The following is a 15,883-nucleotide window of genomic DNA, read 5'->3' on the forward strand; positions in this document are numbered from 1 at the left end:
TGAAATTTGCTTTCGTTCTGAATTGGAACACAATCTGAAAATTTTGGAATTCTCCATGAAGGAAAATTTTGGGGAGGAAAACAATCATTTGTAATCAATTGAAACATTTCGATTTTGCCTTTTTAATAATCATCCAAACATTTCAAAATCTATAATGACCCAAAATAAAGCATTAAAAATAAAAAGTCATTTCAAAACCACAAAATCAAAACATTTCATTATGAAAGCGTCAACAGTGTTGGAACCTTTCGCCCCAGAATTTCTAAACAACATTCCAGTGAATTGACCCAATTTGGCAAAGCATTTCAATTTCAATGGCAGGTTCTGACAAATATGCTTCTGTCAAAGTTTTTCCAGCCAGCTCTACTTATTGGACTGGATAGTGTGTGGCGTGTGTCACATAATTCTGCATTCCTGCTTCCCAATTTAGGCCCTCTACAATGCACAGAGCATGGAGTCGTCTTGTACCATTGAGCCTATCCTTACAGGCTGTGAAGCTGTAAGTAGGTATTACTTACCTGCTTTCACTCATATTCTTCCCTGCTCTGGTGAGATGCTTTTCTTGTGCCAATCCTTTTTACTGGCCCTTTGGCCTGTCAGTCATATCAGTTTACATTTGCTTAAATGCAGAGGAGAAAACTGAGAGATGATGTGTTGGGGAAGGAAAAGTTTCATGCTGATAAGCACAAGACAATCAGCAGGGCTAAGCCATGTCTATATGCGGATACTGCCACCAGTCCAGCTGAGTGGATGTCTGCATAATGGAAATTGCACCCTCTGCCTCCCCCCACACACAAACACCTTCCTTAAACTAGACAGAGCACAGAGTGATAGAAGAGAGCCACAAAATCCATTAAAATCCTCTGGAAGGCCCATATGCTTTATTTCCTCCCCTTCCCAGAGGCCACAGGCCCTTCCATGAGACAGCCACCAGCAGCCCTAGCTCTCATGGCTGTTTTACAGCAGCATTAGCCTGGGCGCACTTTGCTTCTAAAAGAAACAGGTCCTGGGGCAGGTAGCATGCCTTCGGCAGTCAGCAGCAGGCTACAAAGCTCTTTTGTGGAGGATGCAGGAGCAAGGCAATAAGATCAGGAAGGTGAAGGGTCCTTCCCTTATAGCACATGAGGCAATGAGCCAACAAAGCGATCTGGCCACCACATGGCCCCACTTACCCAGCCGCTGACGGGGTCCCTGTTCAAGTGCACATTGGTTAAGCCAGGCCGGAGTGTAGGCAGCACCCCAGTGCTCTGCAGTGTTTCTAACTAAGCTGAAAAGTGTTAATGCCATCAGAGTCACTAATACGAGGGCTCTCGCCAATATACCGGAATTGGAGACTGCATGAGTGGGAAGCGTTTGTAGAACTTCCTCCTGCAACAAGGTGGAAGCTGCTCTAACACATACGGTGGGGCCAGCTACAGATTACAAAAGTTTGCTGAGTTCTGAAGATGGCTCATTTCCTGCTACCCTCCCATCTATCTTCCACAAGATAGTATAATGACAACTGCAAGCCACTCTATGTGACAGCTCATTCATCTCTCTTTATTGATCTCCATGCATTTTACTTCTTTGCCGTGGAAGTAGGCCAAACTGCCTACACATTTACGTTGGATTAGCGCTGTGCCAGACTTAGATTTCATTGAAAAAGCCTTTCAATTATCTGTGAGACCAAGACTAAACTTTCTGGTCCCCTGTCTCCAGTATCCATATCCTGAGTGTTCTCTCCAGGTTAGAATAATTATTGTTCCTAGGAAGTGTAGGTTCTCTGCTCATCTGAGGAGTGGGTTTTGCCCATGAAAGTTCATACTATATATATATTTTTGTTAGTCTCCGAGGAACTACAGGGATACTCTTTAAAAAAAAAAAAAAAAAAAAAAGTTACAGATTTACACAGCTAACCCTCTGAGACTTTCAAGGGATGGAAACATTCTACAGAAAGGAGCTACATGGAAAATCCTGGATGAAGGCCGGCAATGGGTCCCTGATTAACTCTTGCATTTTTTAAAAATTAATTCTCATATTGTCTTTTAGTCCAGCATTCTACTGCACAGGAACAATAGACAGAGTTTGGTGTTTTTCAGTGTGTAAGTATTTGGTCTGTATCTGATTCCCCACCGCCCCTTTTTCTGTCTATATGTTGAATGTCACTTGAAAATGAAAAACGAATAAAGCAATATAACTAAAACATTTACTATAATTGACAGTTTATTAATCCAAAGGGAGAACAAGAACGTACAAGTGAAGGACCATCATACGTGGGGTAAACAGTGGTCTTACTCGTTTAGTAAATGTTGGTCAATGTCCATTTTGCGGTATGCACACAAAAAAAAGCATATTAGAAAAGTCTTTAAATCAGGATTTAAGGATGTTAGTAACTCAGCCAGAGGTTGTCAGCTATACAGAAATGGGCGGGTGAGTCCAGCTTGTACCACACTTTTAACATGGTAAGCTATCCCAACATATTAGTAATTTGAAGGGTTATATTCAATGGAAGACCAGCTATTTTCTAGAGTACTTTAGGGTATTATCTGGCAAACCCTTATGTGACCATATCCCAGTTGAGAATCCCTTAAAGGAATACTGGGCTCTACTCTGTTCATGACATACACACAGAGAGTTGGAAACAGAACAAATTCTCTTCCTGAAAGGCTGCAGTGTAACATTGCTTTATTTCATAGAATCCTGAAATCTAACACACAACATCCAAACAGAGAGAGGAAGATCTGCTACCGAAGGCACAGAGATCCAACTCAACCACCGTGCTCCAGACAGCTCCTTTGCAGAATGAAGTCTGAGGACACATGCTTCCTTCAGTATCCCTTAGCTTGAAAATCAAGCCCACATGCCCTAAACTCTCAAAAGCAGGAAAGCAAATAAAAAAAACTCTCCATTTTTTATTTAGTCTCATGATTTTTATGCCAATCATGATTTTGGGACTGGCAATGACAAATCAAAATTCCCCACCTAAAATTAGAACCTAGAGCTGCCAGCCATTGGTTGTATATTACTTTTCATAAAACAGGAGTTCTTCGTCTAGTGTTTTGGTCCGATGACCATAGGTAGTGCACATCAGGATTTTCAAGCATTCACAAATTTGTGGCTTTCCTTCTTATTAACTTCATCCTGATTTCCAGAAATTGCTAAATCAATCTTGGTGTCTTTTAAGTTATCCTTGAAAAGTGATATACTTGTTGAACCTCTTTAGTCTGGCACCCTCTGGATCTGACTGGTGCAAACTTACAAACAGGGGAAATGAAGCCCTATTCATATGGAGAAGTCTAAGGGCTTCAAATTTTGTTAGGTGATTTCTTGGTGGAAAAAAATCACTTATTTTTTGTATCGAAAGCAACAGTGGAGACTTCTAATAAAGGAAAATTTGGTAGGAAATTTTGTTGCTGAAATAATTGGCAGCCAACAATCTGTGGGTCACTCCTTTGTAGATTAGTTGAAGGAATAGATCATTGGGTTTATGCTGATTACACAAAATGATCCCTATAAGGTCTAAAGGTATACAACAATTGAATCATGAATAGTTTTTCCAGACCCACATAAAGGTTTGTAGACCCCCAAATGGGAATTGCTGAGATAGCTGTCTTTTGAGATGCCTGATTTTCCTTCTTGCACAAGATGTAAATGATTACACATGGTGAAAAGTGAGGTACTCCACCAAATCAGAGTGGATGAGAAGTTTGGCTTAGGATGTGCACTGTCATCATGCTAGAATTTAGCTTGAGCTCATTAGTAATAAAGTTAAATATTTTAGACATTTCTTAGCCAAGGCAAATATATTATAAAGGCCTAATTAGATTTCAGCAAACAAAATCACAAATTGAGATTAACCAAAAGAGTTTAGACAGACTCACCAAATGTCACATACCTCATGACACTCACAAATCTCCCTTGAAGGTCAAGCTGCATAATGGCTGTAATATCGTACACAGCTGCAGGAGAGCTACACAACAAAGGAAATGCTGCTAGCTCTTTTGGGTTCTTAGGAGTACAAGCAGCAGCTTCTCTGCCACTCTGCTGCTCATACACAATGTGTCCCTACTCCCTTCCCTCCTAAAAGGGAGCGGTTTGTGTCTTCTCACAGCCTATACCTTTTAACCATAACTGAGCCCTCCAGAATCTTCAACTGCAAGTCTACTTCTGTCTGAAGCTCCACCACCGTCCTCCCCCTTCCCTAATCCTCATCTTGAGCCAGCTGTTACCTGTGGGTCTCCCTCTGATGGGTCCAACCTCCAAGATGATTCCCAGACATCATCCCATACACATCTAGGGAAACTTAGGTCACCCAGAGGAGGAAAGGAGGACTGTGAGATGCAGAAGACGCAAGTTTTCATGCTAAATTGCTTGTGATAAAAGGAACCCCTCTCCTCAGTCATTGTACACTCAAGCTGTTTTCCCTCTCCTTACCTAACCTTGCTTGTAGGGTTTCTGGCATGAGGCATCTCCTGTGAACGGTACAAACCTGCAGGGCAAGTTCTATACTCACTGATGTGGGTCCCAGAGGTTACTACTGGAAAAATGGAGAGCTTGCTCATATTGGCGGCATGATCATCCTGAAGGTGAAGATGTCTAGATTTCAGACCCTTGCTGAAAATCCAATATGCTGCGCAGCAAAACAGAAAGCAGCATATGACTGCATACTTATCTACATCTTTTGGTGCCTCAATAACATTGCAAATATAACCTTCCAAGTCTCTGGCAATAAACTGATAACTGTAAGAGGAACCTTTTTTGGTATGGAAACTCCCAACACCACAAATCCATTAAGTCTAAAGGGAAACTTTACACAGGGGGGAAAAATGCTTCGAATGGCACATTCTCTTAGAACAGACAAGGAAGCATGCAGTCTCCCAAATGGAGACAGAGAAAATGGGGAAGGTGCCAAGCTAGGTTTAGTTAATGTGCTAGAAGATTTCAGCTTAATAAAAGGGAAATCTGTCTCCTTTCAGCAGGACTGGACATTAAATGATTAATTCTGTCCAGAGCTGTTAAACCAATGCAGGAGAAAATAGCAATTTCTAACATTTCTGAATAATCTTTCCTTTCAGGGGACCTATTCATATTTTCTCCTTCCCCCACTCTTCTGAGGATAAAGACCCAATAAATACAGTGCCTCTAACAGCTGTCTGGCACAGACTGGTACAGAATGCTTCTGCCTCCACCTTTCTCCCTTCTGTTCTATTCTCCAAGCTGCAGCCAATGCTACCTTCTTTGTCAGTCATGCTGCATGTATCTCACTAGTCCCAGTCATTTTCTTCTGAATCCGCAGCAAGGTTAACATTTCCGCACTCCTGCATGATGCAATCTGTGCTTTCATCTTGGCTCCACCCCCCCCACACACACACACTTTTTAAAAATTAAAATGTAGCTTTAATTTTTGCATTTCACGTAGCTCCCTATAGCTGCAACAGCTTCACACCTCCATTTACTAAATATTGTAACTCCTCTCCTTCAAATCTCTGCTACAAGTTTTTAACATGCCATTCCACCAATAACTACTCACCCTTGTGTTTACTTAATCTCACATGCCCTTAATTCAGTCTTCCAACACAATGCATGCCAGCTCAATTGAATCACCAATTCACTTTTATACTAGACTGCATGCTTTGTTTATCAAGTACTCAGCACTCCGACACTGTTATGATTGAGCAAAATAAGGAACCTGAACAATTTAAATACACTAACCTTTAAAGCTTTTATCATTTCCTCTGTCTCTTATTGTCAGTTCCATGTTGCCCCAGGACATATATCCTAGGTACCCCTCTCCCTCCAATATATCTTCTATTCCATTTAATGTTCGTTTCCCCTGGTACTATTCTATTCTCTAAATTTATCCCTGCTTTTCTCACTTGCTCCCCTCCTGCTCTTTTGTCTGAAGAGCCCATCTGTCTGTCTCTATAAAAGGGAACACCAGGTTGATACTGATGATACTCGTTTGCTCTTCATGCACAAAGTCACTGACATCTTTTTCCTATCATTTCTCTACTACCAAGTGCCCATTCTTTTCCTCTTTCCCTCTCTCCCATGCTCCTTAATCACTTGGGTTTTCCAATTCCTTCCATACTGCCCTCTTTCCACAAGCACCCCAATCTTTTCACTGCTATTCCTTTCCGGAGCTCCCAAGCTGTTCCCTCTATGCGTTCTTACCATTCTCCCCTTCCCACAACCCGGAGGGTGAAATCAATTGATAACTTAAATCCAGTAAGCATTGCACTATCATAGAAAGCAAAATTCCTAGAAAAAGGAAGGGAAACTTTTCACAGGGGAAAAACCCAGAGTGTGGAACATTCTCTCAGAATAGAAGAGGAAGTATGTACTCTCCTTAATGGAGAGTGAGAAAATCGGGACAGTGCCTAGGTGCTGGCCCTTACCCTTTTAGACAACTAGCTAATAGCACGTGCGTAAGCAGATCCCCATCCTTCTATACAAAAATACTTCATTCTTTCCACACGCCACCTTATGGGTACATCTACATTGCACTAAAAGACCCATGGCATAGCTGTGGCTAGCCCCCTTCAATTGACATTCACGTGACACGTTGTGGAGGTATAAAATTGCTCTGTACATATTCAGGCACAGGCTGGAGCCCAGGTGCTGAGACCATGTGAGATGGTGGTTCAAGTGCTCAGGCTTCAGCCTGAACCCCATGTTTACAAAGCAGTTTTACCACAGCCCAAGCCTGAATTAGAGCTGCCAGCTGAGGTTCTTTCATTGCAGTGTAGATGTACCCCTATAGGTCTCTGTACCCCACTTTCATTTGTGTTTCTGTCCTTCCCTAAAGTTCCAATTTTTCAGTTTCTGCCGCCCTCCCTCCAGTACTTAAGGTTTCCTTAACTGTTTGGTCTCTTTCAGCCCAGTTCTCCCCCACATCGACAGACAGAGGCAGCATATAACTCTGGACATACTAAAACATGCTAGGATCCTTGGCACAGCCCCATAGTTCTGCTTATTGGCCAGGAATCTCAAGTGTATGTGTGGTAGAGGTGGAGTGGAAAGGGAACATCACTTCCTTCAGGGAAAGGAAGAACAAGAGCCTCTAATGTGTAAAGAAACCAAGCCTAAGTGATGTGGCTGTTGTATTTATTTAAATGGTACCAAAATAAGTAAAATGTTGGGCACAATTGCTATGCTTTAATTTCATTCCAAACTTCTTTTGAATATCCCCTTTCCATCCTGCTCAGACACATAGTAACTTCCATGAGTGGATCCAGTTTCTGAACCCAATGATATTTTTTCCCTAAGATCCTTAAAAAATGTCATTAAAAATTATGCCTGCTCTTTACTATAGTGTTGTCTTAGCTTACTTGTATTACAATGCCTAGACAGTTAATACATAATTACAATTCAACATTTGTCTTTCTTCAGTTGCTATTGCATTCTAGGATTAAAACAGAAATATACTGAATAAACTCCTAATTTATCATAGTCTTAAATTCTTCAATATAGCTTGTTACTGGTTATGCAGTGAAATGTTTGATAGTTTTGCAGCTTTCATTTTAAATACAAAATATACAAGAGGCACAAGAACTACGTAAATCACAATTTTATTTTTCAAATTCAAAAACAACAGTATTTAACATATTACATCAACAGATTTAAAATATCATGCTCTATTTAAATACTTGACTGACAACACTGTATACAAATAAAATGTTACACAAAATATGTTTAAGAAAATGTTTTGGTCTTCAATCTGAACAATAAATAGTCAGGCACTCTCATATATATATATATATATTTATATATATATATACACACACACACACACACACATATACATACACACATACATACATACATACACACACACACACAAAGAACGTGTCACTACTTGAATAAATTCTTATATAAGCAACATGTGGAAATATGGCAAGAAAAGATTTCTGGAGTTTTGGTACATACGTTAAACCGCCATGACACATCATGAAATTTCCAAATCTCAATTTCAGAACTTTAAACTTTTAAGATGTGCACTTTTGTAAATTTATCATTAGTTTATAGAAGAGATCCAATCCATGCTTTCCTGAGTGATATGCAATTACAGACTTCAGTTATCCATATCAAATTAAGCTACCTGATAACTGTTTTTAACACCAACACAGAAAACAAGGACTGGCCAGAGCAGCCTTTTATCTTTTATGTAAATAAAACAACAGGAGAACTTTGATTCTGTAAAGTTTAACAAGACAGAAATCAAGATTCAAGACAGAAAACTGCCTAGTAGTAAAATGTAACATAAAAGTTATCCTCGCACCCTTACATGTCCATCTCTTAAACTTTATCCCATTTGAAGTTATATTGTGATTTTAGAATGTAACTTTTTTTTTTTTTTTTTTTTTAAACAGCAGAGATTCAGTATCCTTTCTGATACAGGCAGACATTTTGCACAGCAGATCACATTTAAGTGAGTGAATACTGTTCAGGAGTAGCATGTGATAGAGAAAGAGTTACAAAATTAAAAAGCTTTCAATAATTAGGGTAATTTTTTTTTTTACTTTGTGTAAAAATTAGAGACTTTCCCAATTTCAAGTGCTATTTCACACAAACATGTTTTCTCAAGGAAAGTCTGTGTTTACAGCTTCTACCACCACAGTTAAAGAAAGATGCACTACCAATGAAAAGTGAATAATCCATTTTTTCCAACATTATGGTGACAACTAATCATGAATCAATGAAGGATTTTGAGTTATAACTTCTCAAGTCTATTTTACAATTTGTAGGTGAAATATTGAAACATCATAACTTCTAGAACAGTGGAAAGAGTAGGACTCAGTTCATGCCATACTATCAAAAATTTGCTATTGTAGTATTATTTTTACTTTTATAAGTACTGGACAAATGTTTCTAGCTAATGATTTTAGGAGAATTAACTTTAAAAATCACCAAGTGAAAACAAAGAAGAGTTTTAATGGTTCAGTATAGAAACTAGACCCAACCTTGAAAAATAAATTGAAGACACTTATGCACATTACTTTAAACATTTAACAATTTAAGTGTGGATCCTGCAAGTGTGTCCAAATCTTAATCATTTCTTGAGGTTTTCGGCTATGTACTAACATTAAGTTTGTGTAGGAGCATATGTTATTTCTGTGTTTCTCTTCAATATCAAATGTTTTGAAGCCTTTGTGTTTTTCCGGAGCAAGCCCAAGTTTCTGAAGGCACATTCCAGTATAAACATCATCAATAGGGTAGAGGAGGACCTGGTCAGATGCATTGTTCAGTCTTAATGCCAGATCACCAGAGTACAGAAACCCACCGCCTCCTGCATATGGAGGATAAGAACCTTCATAAACACTTTCAGGAATGTAGTACTTTAATTTTTTTTCTCGATGAGGTCCAGCATCTTTGATCACATCACCTATAAATAAGTCTTTGGCTTTGTCTTTTGATAAACTCTTCAAGTAATCCAGGATCTGATGGGTATTCACAAAAACATCATCATCCCCTTTAAAAATAAACTGGGCATCCGGACATGTGCTGCTGACCCATTTAAGAAACAGCACCTCTTTCAGTGTCAAGTTGAAGAAAGTATCTCTGTAGTTCCAAAGAAGAATGTCTTGGTGAGTTTGACTCTCAAATTTCAACATGTCTGAAAGGTCAGGAAAATTATCTTCTGGAGGGGTCTGTCCCAACAAAAAGACCCTTACAACAGTTACATTCCCTGATTTTATTTCTTTACCCCAAGATTCCCTAATTGCTTGCCTTCTATCAAAATGCGGTATAAGTGACTTAATAGCCAGCAGCAGGAAAGGTTTGTGTTTGCACTTGTTCGGTTGATCCACTAATAATGAATAATTTCTACATCTTAAATAAAACAGGAAGTCTTTAAATCTGTCTGGCAATTTTGCAAAGTCTTTAACCTCTGAAGTTACTGATGGATCAGGTTCACAGGAATTCAGAACAGTAGCATTAGAAATTAAGTTTTCTTCCACAGTCATATTGGAAAGCAAGGTCAAAATGGGGTTGTACAAGAGTTCCAGCTTCTGTTGCTGTCTGTTCCAATAGGCCTTGTGAGGAGTGTATTTCCTCCAGAATTTGCTGCTGGGTAATATAACCTGTCCTTTTGAATTCTTCTCTTGACCACCACTTTTGGAGACTTCCACAATCACATAAATAAAAAAGTTTACCATCATTAGAATTCCCAGCAGCTTTAATCTTCTGCGTCCAACACTCATTTCTCATATCTGAAAAGAAAAATTGTGGTTAGATTTTATTCAGTTTTTTCAAACAGGTTTCTATTTTTATAGGAATACAAGAGATGTACAAAAATCAGCAAACCAAGAGTTTACATTTACAAACTGAAAATGCAAAATGAAATTGTTACCCTCTAAGCTGCAAGACAGCACTTGTATATATCGGAGGTTTGTTTCCATTAGAACTAGGAAGTTTGTCAATCAAGAGAACAAACAATGATGAAAAATTTTGAATTTGAATTTCTAAAGCAGAATTGCAAGCGATATCTTTCCAAAAGATTCACAAGATAAAATTATACAATAATAAAGTTCTGAAAAACCCATTTGCTCTCAGCAGGTGGTAAACCTTCCCTTAGTAATAAGGTGAGCCTAAGGTCTCAAGTTCTGCAGAATACAGTTGGATGGGGTTGGAGTTTTTTTTTTTTGGTCTTTTTCTAATTATTTCTCCATCCCTTACAGTTGTGAAATCCTTCCAAATGTGAACTGATGCAAAACTCAGTTTCCGAGTCTACAGTTTGTCACTTTCCATAGCTTTCCCAAGTAGCTGCCAAGTGAAACTGAAAAGCTTGGGCAGTTTCTAAGCTGCTATTCAGGCCTGCATAGGCAATAGCAAACCTTGTTCATAATTCTGAATTTCATTCTCTTGCTAGGAAAGAAAATGAGTTGTAGCAGAAGGTAGCACTAGAGTAATCTGTAAGAGAAGAACTACCAAAAAAGAGTCAGACAAAAGAAGCCATATTACAGACCTTATCAATATTGTGAAGGGGATTTTTTTCCCTCTCAAAGACACAGAGCCTACTCCTTCCCTCTTCTGGCAGGACTCTTAAAATAATAGTCTACTATCACATAATATTGTTTCCAAGCATATACTTTCATCTATTATATAAAATTAAATACATAATTAAGCTTTGAATGTGCTGGCCAGATATTTTATCTAATTTTCTCTACCCATTGCTACCTTCTTCTTGACATACCTGTTAGTATGTCAAATAACACAAAACACCAATTAATAGATTACATCAGGGATTCTCAAACTTTATTGCACCATGACACTCCTTTTGACAACAAAAATTACTACATAACCTCGGGAGCAGGGACCAAACTCTGATCCTGGCTGAGTCCCACCGCCTCAGACGGAAGTATAAGGGGGGAAAAACCAAAGCCTGGTCCCCACAGCCCCTGGGCAGAAGAACAAAAGCCAAAGCCCAAGGGCTTCATCCTTAGCTGGGCAGCCTGTAACCTAAGCCCCGATGCTCAGGCCTGAAGCCAGACGTGAGCCTCAAGCAGAGAACACAAGTCTCACCTTTGGCCCTCTGCCCCAACCAGTCTAACTCCAGCCCTAGTGACTCCATTAAAATGAGGTCTGAGGTCATTTTGTAGGGTGGAAAGATGAAACTGCCCGTTTAATGAATTATATCTATCAATGTAACCTAGGGGGAGAGGCAGATATGTTGGAGGTTAGGGAAAGAGTCCAGAGTGACCTAGACAATTTGGAGGATTGGGCCAAAAGAAATTTGATAAGGTTCAACAAGGACAAGTGCAGAGTCCTGCACTTGAGATGAAAGAATCCCAGCACTGCTACAGGCTGGGGACAGATTAGCTAAGCAGCAGTTCTGCAGAAGAGGACCTGGGGATTACAGTGGATGACAAGCTGGATATGAGTCAACAGTGTGCCGTTGTAACCAAAAAGGCTAATGGGGGGCATTAGTAGGAGCACTGCCCACAGATCTAGGAAAGTGATTATTCCCCTTTATTCAGCACTGGTGAGGCCACATCTGGAGTACTGCATCGAATTGTGCCCCCTTTTCCCATTACAGAAAGGATGTGGATGCATTGGAGAAAGTCCAGTAGAGGAAATGAAAATGATTAGGAGACTGGAGCATATGGCTTATGAGGAGAGACTGAGGGATTTGGAAGAGAAGAGTGAAGGGGGATTTGAACCCAACTGAAGGTGGGTTCCAAAGACAATGGAGAGAGGCTGTTCTCAATAGTGACAGATGACAGAATGAAGAGCAATGGGGAAGGTCTAGGTTGGATATTAAAAAAAAACTATTTCACTAGGAGGGTGGTGAAGCACTGAAATGGGTTACCTAGAGAGGTGGTGGAATCTCCATCCCTGGAGATTTTTAAGTCCCAGCTTGACAAAGCCCTGGCTGGGATGATGAATTTGAGTTTGGTCCTTGCTTTTAGCAGGGGATTGGACTCAATGACCTCCTGAGGTCTCTTTCAAACCTATGCAGGCCCGTACACAGGGGGTGGAAAGGGTGTGAATGGACCCCTCCCCCCATGATCTCCCGAAGCAAGCATGAGGAAGCTCAGTTAGGGGGATGGGAGAGTGCTGTGTTGTGAGGGGCAGGACAGGTGAAGCTGAGGAACAGCGTCAGGGCCAGGGGAACAGCATCCCCCACCACCACCTGTGAGGAGTGGCCCGGGCCCAGCCCCGCTGGTTGGAAGCCCCACCTGCACTCAGTGCTGGTCTTGCGGAGCAGATAGAGCAGCAGCAGGCAGAGGCAGCCTAGGGAGGGGGGGCCATGATGGCTGCGCTACCCGCCATGATCCCAGAAGGTAATTTCTATAAAACCTTTATTACAGTATGCATTTTTAGTATAACAAAAATCATTTTACCAATCACCGTTTCCACTCAAATTTTCATTAACCTCTTATGAATGTTCATTGAACGACAATACAATCAATATTTACAAAAAAAAACACCTCCCCCTGCCAGAAATTCCTGTGCACAGGCCTCTGGTTGGAAATTTTCTAATGAAAGTTTTCCACTGGAAACACTAATTAAACAGAACCTAGATATTCCATGATAATGTGCTGATTCTGTTGAAAGTTTCAATATGGAACAGACAACTCCCCACCTTCCCAGCAGTTCATCCAGCAGACATTCCACACTTCACAAACTGTCCATCTGGCAAGCTCCCCAGCGAGCAGGCCAGGCTACTTAGCTTCCCAAACTGGCCAGCTTCCTACATTCCCCACCCTTCTTGCCTGGTTCTTCAGCCATCTTGCCAGGGAGCTATGTGGTTAGCTGGTCCAGAATTTTAAAAAAAATGTTTCCCCTGAAACTGAGTTTTTTGAAAACGTTTCTGTTCTGCAGACAATTTCTAATTTCTGATATTTCACTCTGAATCAAAATTAAAACCATTTAATAAATATGAATTTTTCCATGGGATAGAAATTCTAGGGCCTGCACAACTCTATTAACTACACAACTCTGATTCATCTCTACAGCCAGTCCATCCTGTGCACAGATTGAAATAGGGGCCCTGTTAAAAAACAATAGTATGCCATCATACAAAGACTTTATCATAGTATCTATGCCCAAGAGGGATGAATTAAAGTTCCACAGGCAACCTTAATTCTGGTATTTTTTTAACTTTTAAGTGCTTGCATGTTTGTCTTTGCAATCACATTCTTTTAAGGTTTTTTTTTATATTTAAATTTCCTAGGATTTTAATAAAGTAAATTGTATAAACAGATTCCATCATGTAGCACATTAACACTTCTATTGTTTATCAGCAGATCTGGAACCTCTACGACTACCACCCACAGATCTTTGCTAACTGAAGAGAATAATTGATGGCGGCAATAATAGGTTTTCATCCTTTATGTCAGGTTTTCATCCCTTTCATAGGTTTTCATCCTTGATGGCTACTCAACTTTGGAAGCCCCAGGGGCCACAATGATATTCACAGTACATGCCAAGGGCCACAACTTAAGTGTGGTTGCATGTACATGCAAAGATAGGCAAATAGCTTTCACATTGATGGGCATTAATACAAAGATTAAGGCAAGACTACATAAAACACAGGCCCCATTTAAGTCAGTTCTGCTGATATTAATAAAATGCAATATTTACCCAATTTCCACCCATATGACAGCACTTAACCAGCAATGACATTCCAGGAATTTAAATACTAAAACACATAACAGAAGACCATTATATGCTGTTATTCCTGAAAATAATCAGCGTAGCAGCATTGCAGAAGAGGGTTTTTCTTTCATAAGAAGGGGCAGTGTAGACAGCTCCTTCTGGCACAAGAGCCTCTTCTGCAAAAATGGCGGCTCATTAGGTATGCAAATGAGGCTCAGTGATATTCCATGCTTAGCCTCATTTGCATATTTCTCACGCAAGAAGTCGTGAGTGTAGACATAGCCTCAGCATTCTGTGCTGTTACTTAGCTATAATTTACCCCTAAATGTCTTGAGAGCCCAGTAAGCAGTGAAAGTGTTAGTAATGCTTCTAGACAATACTGACCTCCCATAGTTTGGCAAATTCTATGGTTCAGCACCCATTCAGGTCCACATGGTGCCACACTAGAGAGGTTCAACCTGTAGTCAACATTGCTGGCCACATTTATATTCATATCAGCCAATTTCATAAGAACTGCCAGACTGGATCAGATCAATAGCCCTTCTAGCCCAGTATCCGATCTCTGATAGCGGCTTGTAGGGAGATTGTACAGAACAAGGCAATTTTGGAATATCTATCTCCGTCTTCACTCCTGGTTTATAGCAATCTGAGGTTTAGTGTTGCCCCAAGCATAGTGTTGCATCCCTGACCATCTTGTCTAATATCCATTGTTTGGCCTATCTTCCATGAATTAATCTAGTTTTTTTTTTTAACTCAGTTATTCTTTTAGCTGCCATAACAACCCATGGCAGTAAGTTCAAGTTAACATGAATGGTGTGTGAAAAGTACTTACTCTTATTTGTAATAAATCTGGTACCTATTAATTTTGAATGACAGCCCTTCCGCCAGTTTTACTATTGTTGGAAAGGGTAAACAACACTATTTTTTTCTATGCTCTTCATGATTCATAGATCTCTCTCTCTCTCTCACACACACACACACACACACACACACACACACACACACACACACACACACACACACACAAAAAAGTCATCTCTTTCTAAGATGAACCCTAATCTTTTTGATCTTGCCAAGCTGTTCCATACCTTTGGTACTGTTTGTCGTCCTCAACCTCTTACAGTTTCATTATATCCTTTTTGACATCAGGTGAAGAGAAATAGACACAGTATTCAAGATATGGATACATCATGGATTTATACGGTGGCATTATTAATATCTTCTTATTTCCAATCCTTTTCCTAATAGTTCCTAAAATTCTGCTATGTCTTTTTGGCTGCTGCTTGCATTGAGCTGAAGAACTCAAAGAACTATCCATATCCATGGTGCAGCCAAGATTTTCCTCTTGAGTAACAGCTAAGTTAGAACCCACCATGGTACATAAATAGTTGAATTTACATTTTCCAAATTGCATTACTTTTCACTTATCAACACTGAATTTCATCTGCCATTTTGCTATAGTAACACAGAGTATGTCTACTCTTAGAAATAAGATCAAATTTACTGAGGTCAACATTTAGCATCCAATTTTATAACGTAAAAGGTGCATGTCCTCATACCCACAGCGCACAGAGTGCGTTCCCACTACCATGGCTATCATCACTCTTACAGTAATGCACTATGGGTACCCATCCCATAGGTTCAATTCTGGGTTAGGCTTCAAAACCTGATGGGTAAAAACATTGCCATGGGTGGTTCCGATTACATGCTGTCAGCCTCCCATTATGCGCTTGCTTTCAAGGAGGGAGGCAGAAAGAGAGGAAGCAACAGCAGTCATTTTGCATCCTTTTCTCTCTGGTTA

General features: G+C 40.0%; 1 protein-coding gene across 2 annotated transcripts in view; it reads right to left on the reverse strand.

The window, feature by feature from the left end:
• Positions 1-1,871: 1,871 nt before the first annotated feature.
• The window catches only part of B3GNT2 (UDP-GlcNAc:betaGal beta-1,3-N-acetylglucosaminyltransferase 2), a 40,240-nt gene continuing 26,228 nt past the window's right edge, over positions 1,872-15,883 (reverse strand). The window contains exons 1-2 of one of the 2 annotated variants that reach the window (XM_089777532.1): positions 10,331-15,036; positions 1,872-10,190 (exon numbers count right to left, since the gene is read on the reverse strand). In XM_089777532.1, coding sequence (XP_089633658.1) covers positions 8,988-10,181 — 1,194 coding nt within the window. In that variant the 5' untranslated portion in view covers positions 10,182-10,190; positions 10,331-15,036 and the 3' untranslated portion in view covers positions 1,872-8,987. Of the gene's footprint in view, positions 10,191-10,330; positions 15,037-15,883 lie in introns of those variants that run through there. The other variant, XM_075925617.2, reaches the window with a different exon arrangement.

This window comes from Pelodiscus sinensis, chromosome 3 (assembly GCF_052426305.1).
Source record: "Pelodiscus sinensis isolate ZL-2025 chromosome 3, ASM5242630v1, whole genome shotgun sequence".
Taxonomy (NCBI): domain Eukaryota; kingdom Metazoa; phylum Chordata; order Testudines; family Trionychidae; genus Pelodiscus; species Pelodiscus sinensis.